This window comes from Lissotriton helveticus, chromosome 8, assembly GCF_964261635.1.
Source record: "Lissotriton helveticus chromosome 8, aLisHel1.1, whole genome shotgun sequence".
In the NCBI taxonomy this organism is placed as follows: domain Eukaryota; kingdom Metazoa; phylum Chordata; class Amphibia; order Caudata; family Salamandridae; genus Lissotriton; species Lissotriton helveticus.
The window spans coordinates 1243890453-1243903239 of NC_136069.1; the positions used below are offsets into that span (position 1 = coordinate 1243890453).

Here is a 12787-nt window from a genome sequence, read left to right on the forward strand (position 1 = left end):
TTGAGATCTTAGTGTAAGTTCAGATAGTGTGACTGAAAGGATGAGTGGCCGCCCCATATGGGAGAAGGAGCCAGTAGTCCTCTTTTTATTTTTGTTGCTTTGTGAGCAGGGAGGGCAGTTTCGCTTTCAGCTAACCCAGATTCTACGTTGCTGCGAGGGAGTCTTATCTTGCAGGAGCCTCGTGGGCAACTGAGGCACAGGTGATTTATTGCCTTAGCTTCTGGACCCCGCCATTTTGGACAAAGGGTTTAAATAACATAATAGGCGAATTCAAGAAAGTACCTTATTTGGCAAAGACCCTGTGAAGTAGCTCTCGCGGGTCCTCTGCAGGCAAGTTGATGGCAGTGCTCTACCACACCATGCATACTCCACTCTATGCCACTTTACTCTACATCACTCCAATCTACTCCACTCTATCTCACTCCACTCCGTTCTAGGACACTCTACTCCACAACATATGACACCACTCCATTCTACACCACTCTCCTCCACACCACTCACTTTCAGCAATGCTGAACAGCAGTCACGCTCCTGTATAACATGGCGAAAATTGGGAAGGCCAATAGCTCTTGCATAGGCGAGACGTATTGGAAATGCCAATGTTTATTTCAAATGCTCCGGTTCCAGTTACCCTGTTGGTGTATTATGAACCACACTGCCCCCACATTTCGCACTGCATATAGTCTTCCACTTTTGCCTGGAAAGTTTGATTTAAAACCACAAGGATGGTACAACTGTTTTTGGTGTGCTTGTCAAAATAGGCTCATTTAGGATTTCTTTGATGGCCAGCAAATGCTATTAGTGGTGTCCCGCTACCCACCATCACTATGAATAATTGTTTTTATTTCCGGAGATATCTCCCACTCCAAGGTCTTAATAACCACCTTATTGACTACAGAGAAGGCAAGGGACTACGGAAGTCGATATCAGTGGAAGTGGCCAACAGGATGGTATTTTTGGAGCTCAAAGAAAGGCAGTTTTTCTTTAGATCATGCATGAAAGGAGTTTGTAAGCATTTCTATGGCCTAAAATGTGAGGAAAAGGGTAATAAATGGGCCTCTGCACTTTATTAGCATGTCTCTCTCTCTGCAATATTTTTGTATAAGGATTCTTAAACAGCAAATACAAACATTTTCTCCTTTACAGGATCAGATCTGAGGGACATATTAGGAACAATATGAGATGATACTGCAGGTGCTGAAAAGGAATACCCTTCCACTAAACCCAGTTATGAAATTGGAGTAGTGCTGGGTCGCACTAGCTGAATTCATGGCTTGATTCACATTTATCTTAGGCAGCACAAGACAAAGGAAAGGCACAGTGATGGAACTTTACCGGATGAGGGCCTGTGTCCTTTATAGGAGAAGCCTCTCAGTGTTCACACCTAGTCCAAAGAAACCCTTACTTTATAACCATGTTTGGTACATAACAAAGGGATCAGATACTTTTTGTGGTTAACGGTTATGATTTTCACCTTCAGTGAAGAAGTGCTGAAGGCTAGAGGAGTAGAAGGTGCCTTATCTTTAACATTTGTAATATGGTTGTATGGGATGGACTCCATCTAACTAGCATCAGCGGAGCAGGGAAAACGTTCCCAACACAGGCTCCTCAATTGAAGAACAGGAAGGTTAAGTGGGTGTGGATCAGTGTTTATAAGAAGAGGATGATCACAACTATGTATACTTCTTATCAATGTCCTGAGAAGTATGGATCCTCGCTGCATCTGCTCAGCTCCAGATGAGAGAATTTGCCCACCGTTCTTGGTTTTTGCAGTGAAAGGCTAGGAAGACCCTGGTCGTTTTATCCCTAATCGCCACAAGTTGCATTTTTATTCACAAATCCAGAGTAGTTGTCAGTCTTCCGATACTACTTGCAAAGGGGAAGAGTGTTGAAATGTATATTTGGCACAGCACTTAATGCAGGCCACAAAATAAAGAATACAACTGAGAGTGTTATGAGGAAAGCATTGGCATCTATGTGAGGTAAAAATAAAATGGTGTAACGAGCAGTACCTACATGGGAAGAAAACAATTATACGGATCTAGCCTGTCACCATAATTAATCCATATAGGAGGAATATAAATGGGCTGTAGTAAGTCTTGCTGATGAACTATACTTTCTACATGGCGAATCTTGGAAAATGTATTAATTGCAAGAAAAATAGATTACAAAATACGACCATGGATTAATTTGAAAACGGCTATAGATTAAGCCTGGTTGAGAAGCCAGACAAAATTAATTTCATCTTTGCAAAGCAGGAATTACATCAGTTTGCGGCACAATACTTTGAATAGTAAAGTACTGATGTATCTGCACCACCTTTTTATTATTGCTAATAACTTTGGGTTCATCCAATTAAAAAGCAGTTGTGGCCCAATATTGAGAAATGTCAAAATATATGAATAAAGAAGTTGATCATTTCCTACCCTCGAACATCTTATTTTTTGTAACAAACTTTTGTGGAATGACTCCTGATCACCTGTATTGGATCATCGGATGAACTAGAGTTCTATTTTGGTTAAGATACTTCAATACTGAAGTTTCCCTCCCATGTCTTAGATTTGCTAATAACTTTGGGCAAATTTGAAGTATCTTCATGAAATAAACCAGAAAAGGTCTTTAAGTGTGCAATACGGATCTTGTAAAGTTTCAGGCAGATTGAAGAAGAGGGACAAAGTTATATGGGCGATTCCAAAATTTGCCCTTTCCCTTCAATTTCCCTCAGAACAGTGTAGCAAAATGATGGATTAAAAAACCACCAGACACATTTACACCACAATTGACATGCAGAGGTCACCACCGTGTGTGCGCCGCTTCTGATTTTCTGTAAATCTGTCCATGATTTTTTGAAATATTCATAAAATACTTCAACTATTCACCCAACCTTTGGATTTAATGTTTGTCAGCATATGCCTTATCTTTTTTTAGTCTTATCTCCATTTAATGTAAGCACTATAACTACATCAGTCAATTCACTGATAGTATCGGTGGGGTCATGAGCAATGCTTTGGGGTCATTAAGGTTGCATTGATAACCATAACTGGAGACATCAATATTAAATTTTTTGGATCCTAACCATTTTTGTGGCTCTAGCAGACATATGTTGGGTATAAAATGAAAAAATGAAACTTCAATGCACTACAACAACAGATAACCGTGACTGCTGACAAGGAAATGTAACAAGAGCACATGTAAGTAAAATGAACTCAGTTGGCTGACTGATCAATAACTACCTGAAATTCTTGATAAAAACGGTGCCAAGAAGGGCTGTAAACTTCAACAATCAATTATCAATATGTGTTGCGATAACTGGTTTAATGAAATACACATGCTAGGATAAATCTTAAAAGCTAATCTAATGACCATTGGAGGACTTTGGGTTTGCAAACAAGTCCATAATGGAGAACAGACTGACAAGAATCACATATGGCAACCAAGAGAACCGGGTAAGCACTTTATACTCACTGTGCGGAAATGATCCTCGACAGACAGCCTTGTTTAGCACTTTCACGAGAAACTTGTGACAGTTTATGAAATCGGTCTCCATTTTCTCAATTGACTCCATCCTAAAAATAGTAAATAACGCAAAGTTTTCACATAGGCCATTTTCTAGATTTTTTCTTTGTTTGTATTCACAATGTAATATTTCTGTTTTACTGTAATTAGCCATATAACTTACATCACAAACTTACAGAAAGACGAAGAACTACTGAATCAACACTGCTGAGTTTGGGGCTTGTGTAACCTACAGCGCTCTGGTTGCCTGCTCAGCCCTTTCAGCTATTCTCTAGGAATAAATGTCCCTTTCGTAAGCAGTCAAGTAATAAAAACATTGTACCCACTTTTTGCAGAAGGATAAGGTTACATACATTAAATTATCTAAGGGTTAACACCTAGCCTGTCAGCTCTCTACTATTACCAATTTGTGGGTACCCTGCCACCTAGTGGTGGACAGAAAACAGATTCTCAGAGTTATTCCAAATTAAGCTTAGGCACAACTTCCATCATACCAGTGTAAAGTCAGGTCATTTTATGTAACACGCAGAATCTCAGAAATGACGCCATTACATCACCCCGCATAATTATTAGGGGTGGGCGGAATTTGCTTAATTACATTATGCAAATCTCCGCGAAACGGTAAAAAATCTCCGCGAACACGCGGAATTGCTTGTCCGCGATGCTTTTTTCCTGTTCGCAATCGCCGTTTGTGTGCTCGGGGGGGAAATATCTTGCGAACACCCATTTTGAGAATGCGAAGTAGCAAAAAATTTCACGAAGTCGCGGAATGCAGAATTTTGGGCAATTTTGTGTTCTCCGCGGAACGCGAAAGTACCCAAATTCCGCAAATTCAGCGAGCGGAACGGAATTTACCGCCCAGGCCCAATAATTATGCACCGTTCGCAGCAAAAATGTATCGCAAGCGAACAGGAAGAACGCAAACAACCAGAATATGAATGGCTGCCGTTGTAGTGCTTTTTTTGTGCGACATACTTTTTCGTATCCATAATGGACGCAACACAGCATTTCCTGTTAAAATAGAACGCCAGATATGCAATTCACATCATTTTGCATAATTAAACAAATGCAAACAAAGCAAATTTTACACAGTGCTTTTGTTTGATGGTGCTCAGCACCAGCACATCATTTTAACACCGACACTTACTGAGGATATTCGACCACAGGGTGGTGAGGTCTATTTATTTTTGAGGGGAGCAAATCAGTTTAACAATTAATTACACATTTAAAAAATAACTTTAGCTTGTCCAGGCCACTAACTTTTTTGGGTGGCTTGGAGTTGTCCAAACTGTGACATTTATAAGAGTGTGTGATGTTTAGTAGGAAGCGTTTATATTGGCACACGGCAGTGATGACAGTTCCAGTCAGTAGTGCAAGCTGCAGTGACCTCAACAGCGCTAGCACTTAATTATTTACAATTTAAGCACTGACTGCACACCTTTAATGCTCTCCCACCGCCAACACAATGCATGCATGCATTAACAGTAGATATGGTGTGGTAATGGCGTTTATATAGTGCTCATGTAGTGCTTTTGTGAACACGTAGCAGGGCTCGGCGTGGGATCTCAGAGTTAGTGATTTAGTCAAGCATAATCGTTACATATATTTTTGATGTTTGCATTTAGTGTGATGCAATTTGGAGTGATTTTTCACATGCAAAGGTTGTGACAATTTTATGCCAGTTACATTTGTGGATGTTAGTTTAATGTTTTCTCATTATAGAATACTCCACTACATCAGTGACGTTATAATGCGGTTGTATAGTTGTCATGTTGCCCGTGCAAGATTTTCTTGCCACAACTCACGAGGACGGATTTTGCTGAATAGGAACAGTGGAAAGTGTTATTTTCCCAGAGGAGTATGAACTTTTAAAGTTGTAATGTAGAGTTCTATTTAGGTGGAAAGACAAACTACTAGGAGGTATGAAAACACTCATTCATTTAGTTTTGAACCTGTGGTAGCAAGAGTATTTGTATGTAACAGGACGCACACATTGCAATACATTTCTAAATTCTCAACAGCTAGAAACAAACAAACACACACATTTTGTTGTGGTTTATCTGTGTTTATTATTGCAAGATTTCCCTTCTTTCTACTGTGGGTGGCACTACTGTTGTCTCAGTGCTTTCAGTTTAGTCTACTGGATAAGGAAGCAATGACATTTATGCTCTTTGAGTTTTCGAGGTATTCTCAATGGATCGTATCCTTGTAGGAAGTGAATTCCATTACTTAGTGGCTTGGACAGAAGGGTGTGTGCCACTGATGTTTTCTTCTAGTAGGGTGAAAAGATAGTATGGAGCTAATCTCTCTATTAGTATCTGTTAAGCTTTATTTATCTGTAGGAAAACTGGTCCCTTTCGCTTTACTTCCTTGTGTGTATTGTAGAGTATTTTAAAAGTAGGTGAGTTTGTAGGGGTTTCCCAGTTGCTTAATTGTAGTGGGCTTGAAACTGCTTTTCTCCTGCTGAGCATCTCTTTGCTGCTGGGTCCTGCTCCCTTTTTAGCCTTGTCTTGACAGCTACTCCCAGACCTTTTATGATCACTGGAAAAAAAGAATTTTACGAAGCAGTCAGGTGTGGTCTTTTTATAATGAAATGTTATGACAAAGTTGGTAGGTCTGAATTAATGAATTTGATAAGCATGTTAAAGTAATCAGGCAATTAAGGATGGATTATTACTACACTGTGCTAACGCCTGTATTACTGCATTTTGTTACATGGAATCTCAAATATTACTGTAGAAGGCAGGGGAGTTAGGGTTGGTTGCCTTCTTCCATAAACCTTGGGGGTAGATATGCACTGTAAGAATTCTTGCAAGACTCTCTTAGGATGGTTTGTATATTGTTTTGCCAACTTTCATTGTATGCACATTTGCAATTTTATGTGCAGTATTTAGCTGTGAGCATTAAAGTACGTTTGACATCTGGGCTGGCAATTTTAGCTGTCTGTCAGGCACTTGTTATAAAAAAGAACTCATAAAAAATACAGGCAAACAAATACATAGAGGGGTTTTTGGTAAGTTCTTTTCGATCACTGGTCTGGTTGAGTGCAATTCTCATACTTCTTTGGTCCATGACAGCAAACTGCACGGGGCCATGGGACCACCCACTTCAGTCACTAGCTAGGAGCAGCTATCCTATATGAATCTGCACCTTGGTATACTAGCAGCCCAATGAGGTATGTCTTGCATGTTGAGAAAGGGTGACACTGTCCCATAGCAGATGTTTGACTTCATCTACTAGAAATGTAATCAACCGGGAACTGGGAACTTGTACTGTTCGCAGAGAAGTGCCTCAAAGAGGAATCTGGTATAGATTTATACCGTCCTCTTATGCAGGGACTACTCACTAGGGTGAAATGCAGACTTTTCTATTACCCCAGGGACAATGAAAAAACCATGTTGCACAAGTATATACTCCCCCACAAACTGATGGCTTGTTCTACTTAGAGCCAGTGTCCATGTTCCAGGAAGCGGGAGTTTCCCACTCACTGATGGAAGGCCTACGCTCCCACACCATGAGATATGTTGCACAATTAGGAGAAGTTAGGCTTCCCTTCTATGGCATGACCCCTTTTTTCTAGTTGCACCATAGAACAGAGTCATCATACTCTTCTGGTTGAGATAACAAGAGCGGGAAACAGCCATTACAACGCGGCTGTAACCACACAGTAACTTTACCACGCGTGTATAACAACGCATGCACTGTTACTACGCATAGTCATTACCACTCATTTGCGTTGCACAGGTGGTAATGGCTATGTAAGTAACAGACTGGTGCTATCGGCGTCGTCGTGGTAAAGTTGCTGGCGTGGTGACGTCATCAGAGGAAATGGAGAGCCTTCCACTTCCTCCTGACAATCTGTGCCATGGCTTGCCTGAGAAGAGGAGCCTCGTTGTCCTGTAGAGGTAAGGGGGATTGAGCCTCGATATATGGCTTTAGACTGGGGTTGCTTTTAGTTCTAAAAAGTACCTGGGGGGTGGTTTTAGGGCTCAGGGCAGGGGTCGGATATTTTTAAAAAGAGCTCAGGGGAGTGGGGTGGTCGTGCTGGTGTCTAGTGTTAGGGCTTAGAGCAGGGGTCAGGTAATTATTAAATAGGGCTCGGGAGGGGGGATTGTGCTGAGGTTCAGTCTTAGGGCAGGGATCGGATCGGGTATTTTTTAAAAGGCATTGGGGCCAAGTGGGGGAGGCGTGCTGGGATGTACTTTTAGGGCTCAGGGCAGGGGTTGTATATTTTAACAAGGGCTGGGAGCTTGGGGTGGAGGGGGCAATGGGGACCGGTTTAAGGGGAGGTGGGAGAGAAAACCTTTAACATACATAGGGCTTTACCATAGATGCCTTTACAAAAAAAATTGTTATAAAAGCATGCATGGTAATATAAAAATGAGTGGTAAAAGTTATGTGTGGTACAGGTATTCGCATTTTAACACATGCGTGGTAAAGGCATGCATTGCAACGGAATGCGTTGTACCGTTTTAAACCAACAAGAGCATGTGGCAACCAGAGGCTAAGTACTACTCCATCCTAGGGTGCTTTCTGTGGGTCAAGTTTTCTCCAACCCTGGGAATGTGGAGGGAACCAAGTCTGTTTCTCTGCAAAGCAACTCCCATACAATTCCTATTCAGATAATACCTACCATATTCTCATATCTCTTGTTAGTGATTAAGTCTAATTTCGGCCTTCTGCAGGCATTGGCTGAGAAGGCCACGTAGTCTATGAACAAATGATCACACCACGAGCAAAGGTATTGTGTTATACGTCATGTAACCTTCTACCTATTACAGTACCATAAAATATAAAGCAAAATACAAAAGTATTGTGAATAACATCCAAGATTTCCATGGGGCATGAGTAAGTGTCCGAACGTGGTCCTTCCTTATTTAGTGTCATTGACCTCATCTGATAATATTTGTTTGAATAAGGTGTTGGGAATTGCTAGGTCCCTAGTGATTATGTCCTTTCCCTTTGTGGCAGTACTCTCAGTCACTCTGTCTACGCCATCCTATCTGCCTTTAGGGTAAATATATTTCATGTAATGTTACTATTGCAGTTTCGCTGGTGTGATGCTGTAATGTGGGAAATGGTGTGGTTGGTGTACAGTGCTGTGAGAGATGCACGGATGTGGTGGGATGTGCAACAGTATGTGCGATTTTGTATGGTATACACATGCATAATGTTTGATTGCATAATTTCTGATGGCATGTTGATTTGTTATGACATGGTGTCCAATTTATCCCCATACCATTACTTTCTGTGTCCTGTCTGTAAGACCAACCACACTCTATATAAGTGTTCTTACTTACCCCATGTAAATTTTCCTAACAACCACGTGAGTCCCCTACCCAAGGGTGCAACACTGGCCCCGCGTTGCGGGGTGGCCCCGCGCACCAGGGGCCCACTCACTCAGTGGAGCCAGCAAGCAGCAAGCGTCTTCATAATGATGGTGCGTATGCCCGGCCTCTTAATAAATTAAATGGTGCACACGCCCGGAGCCCCGGCCGGGGCCTACCCACAGTCTTAATACTGTGATTCAGGCAAGTATTCGAATCAGTCATAATTTTCCATTAAACCAGTTTCACCCTTCAATTATTCAATCAATCAATCATAGCATTTGTAAAGCACACTACATACCTGTGAGGGTTTCAAGGCACTAGGTGGTGGGAAACTCTGTTCCATCCTCTATACTCAGGCACCAAGCTTTTAAGGTATTACCCACATTTGTGTTAAATAGGTCAAAATCATCATTATCCTAGCAGAGTTCGGCTCAAAACCCATTAAGCAGCAAACCTTCCGGAGCACACAAATGTGGGAGATAAATTCCTATTATTGCTGCAATTCCCAACTCCAACCTAATTGCCTGAACTGACAAGGTTTTTTTTTCTTCAAAGGCCAAACAAACTTCTTAATGTCTTGCCCTTGGCTTTCTCCAAGAACATCTTATTACCATATAGAATGATTTCAGCACTATATATGAGAGTTGAAGGAACCGAAGTGAAAAGACAATTGCCCAAGAGCTGGCACACATCTCTTGACCATTGCATTAAGAAACTTTTAGCACCCAGCGAGCTACTTTACCTAGTGCCCATGAGTCACGTAACCTACTGTTTAGAGTTTGTGACATTACTGCTCCCGAATAATCGGATACTCTTTCGAGACTAGCCTTCTCTAGCTTCCAACTGAAATCTGTTTGTCTGACTAGAAGTCCCAATAATGTAGACTCTACTGGAGACAGAGAGCATTAAATCGAACAGGAAGACAAGTGCATAAAGGCTGTCCCTGAATATCCAGATTGCCAACTGCAGATGGAAACTGTCAAGAACCAACAGAAGCTTCACCAGATAGACTGGGTCAATTTCCTGATGGACCTCTATAGGCCCCCATGAGAATCCGTGAGATATATTAATGCAGGGGAATCAGCAGGGACATTAGGAATCTCAACTGAACAAGTGGACACTAAAGAGATGGTCCACTGACTGTATCAAAAGCTGTAGAATAATCAATGAAGGTGGCATAAATCGTTTGACGCACAGCACCCGTCAGAGTTAGACAAGTCTCCTTTAAAAATGGTGATTAGATTAAGTGAATGTTGGTGCTGCTAACACCCGACTGCACAGAAGTATTAGTACTTAACTTTTGTCATCTGTAGTTTGAACTGAGGATCAGTAGTAGAGGGGGAAAATGAGGGAGGGGTTGTTAAAGCTCACAACCAAAGCTGACTTTTGCTGATGACATATCTTTAGGATTACGGCCATCCATGTATTCTTGTATAACACATTGACTCCTAAGTGAATAGTTGGTCATTCAGCGTTTTCGCCCAGCATCTAAATTACAAAAAAAAGTTGAATTAGCCCCTGGCTTCAGTCTCTGCTTAGGTGCCTGTCATTTATTTTATGCAAACCTGCTCATGATGTACCATGAAGTACAACTTTGAGTCAGAAGCCAGCTTTCACAATTCTAGAAGGAAGGATGTTCTATTCAATGAGGCCAAGCCTATTGTTTGTTGAGCACAGCTCTGTACAAAGGCATGTCCATCCCCCATGTCTGGCAATGCATATCGAGGCCCCAACTGAAATCCCCAAAATGATAGCCAAGACCCTAGGGATTCTGTCTTGCTCTGTGAAACATACACAACGTGACATTTACATTCCAGCATATGACCAAGAAAACTAATCGAAAATATCAGCCCTGCAACAGTGCCAACCATTACTAAGAGCCGGATAAGACAGACCAGACTACCTGTGCCTCCAGGGCAGCATCAGAAACTGAAAGGATACATAACTGAACACATCAGCCTTGTATCGGGTGCGGAGGTGCAAAAACATGCACAATCCTCGTCACGGTGAACCACAAAAAGTCACAAAATTAACCTGTACTTAACCTCCTGGTAGCTTAGCATACACGCAGTCCGGCTTAGCTCAAAGGCAATGTGTAACATATTTATTGAGCACTTCAACAGTAATAAAAGGAAAACATAACACTGGAAAAATCCCACAACAATTTAGAAAAATAGAGAACTTCAATAAACTATTTGACACCAAAACAACAAAAATCCAATGAATAGAACTAGAGTTATGAATTTTTAAAGGTTAAAGTGAAATATAGAAACTACAACACCAGAGAGCCAAGCATGGACATTTAGTCAAGCGAGACTAAGGCATATTACAAAGTTATAGCCAACCGCGACGTAGGGCATTTCGAATACACGAAGTGGATTGGGCCCGGTCTCTGCTTAAATTCAAATGTAGAAGAATTTGTCAAGAAAAATGCATGAGAAGGTAACGTACAGTGGAGCAAGGCAGCCAGCGGTGTCCAAGTACAAAGCGTCGTTGTTGGAGAGCCGATGGACAAAGTCGCGGTGCAGATTTCTACATTTGGACTTAGACTCTTTTACAAAAGTTGAAAATCTCCAGCGGCATGAAGCTGCAGTCTGTAACCGAAGAGGGCTCCACAAGGCCAGTTACCCGTTCTGTGAGAAGTCGCTGAACAGGATTTGCTGCTGCGGAGAAAAACGCAGAGTGAGCTGCCGCAAAGTCAGGCCGACTGGCAATGCAGCTTGGGCGAATAAGTGAGCAGTTAGGTACCGGTCTCCTCTCGGTTCTCAGAGTACTTTTGACAGAAAAATGTTTAAGTCCCAACTTTTGGATTTGGACTATCTGGGCAACATTAGCAGCAATTTAAAGGATCCAGGCCTGAAGGGGCACCATTTGGAGGGTCAGGACTCACTTAGGCTGGGTCCAGGTGTGGGTTCAAAATGATTGGAGCCTTTTCTGTCCCTGAGGCTCTGAGCAGGAGGCTAACCATCTAGCCCTTGGAGTCGAATCAGCAAAGCAGGTGTCAAGCAGCAGAAAAGTCCTCTGAGGGCACACAGCAGGATTCAGGCAACAGGGGAGTCCTCTTGGTGCAGAAGGGGAGTCCTCTTGGTGCAGAAGGGGAGTCCTCTTGGTGCAGAAGGGGAGTCCTCTTGGTGCAGCAGGGCAGGCCTCTGAAATACAGAGGAGGCCACAGGCGGAAGGGCCGTCCTCAGAGTCCTTCCACAAACCCAGAAGTGAACTGAAGAGTGGGTCTGAGGCTCCTATTTTTAGGAACGCTTGGCCCTAGAAGCGTTAAAAACCAATGATGAAATTGTGATCAAGCCAGCGGATAAGGGGGGTGGAACTGTTATCTTGAGCAAGGAAGGATATGATCAACAGTGCTTAGCTCTACTATCAGATACAAGGTTCTATCAAAAGATCGACTCAGACCCCACTGAAAGACTCAGGAATACCATTTCGATTATGGTAAACGAAGCAGAGACTAAAGGCTGGATAACATCGAGGGAGGCAGATTTTCTGATGACAAAAGAACCTATCACTCCCCAATTTTATTCCTTGCCGAAAACGCATAAAAACAGAAACCCACCACCAGGTCGTCCCATAGTTTCGGGCATCGGTTCAATATTAGAACCGCTTTCTAAATTTGCCGATGAATATCTGAAGCCACTGGTCCAACAAACACCGGCATATTTAAAGGATACACGTGATCTTTTGGTACAAATAGACAAAAAACCTTTCAATCCTCAAACGATGCTACTTGTGGGCCTAGATGTGGAAGCCCTTTTCACAAGTCTGCCTCAAAATGATACCATGCAAGTTTTGGAAGACGTATTATTTTCGAAAGACTGGCAATTTAAAACACCAAGACACTTCATCCTAGAGTGTTGTAAGCTAGCGCTGAAGGAGAATTTCTTTGCCTATGGGGAAGACTTATATCTTCAAATCCATGGAACTTCCATGGG

At 42.1% G+C, this 12787-nt stretch overlaps 1 protein-coding gene across 1 annotated transcript in view; it reads right to left on the reverse strand.

Moving 5' to 3' along the window:
* TUBGCP5 (tubulin gamma complex component 5) overlaps positions 1 to 12787 on the reverse strand; it is a 463823-nt gene that overhangs the window by 14991 nt on the left and 436045 nt on the right. Inside the window, exon 22 of the mRNA XM_078658229.1 lies at positions 3466 to 3566. Within this exon, the coding sequence (XP_078514355.1) occupies positions 3466 to 3566 (101 nt within the window). The remainder of the gene's footprint in view (positions 1 to 3465; positions 3567 to 12787) is intronic.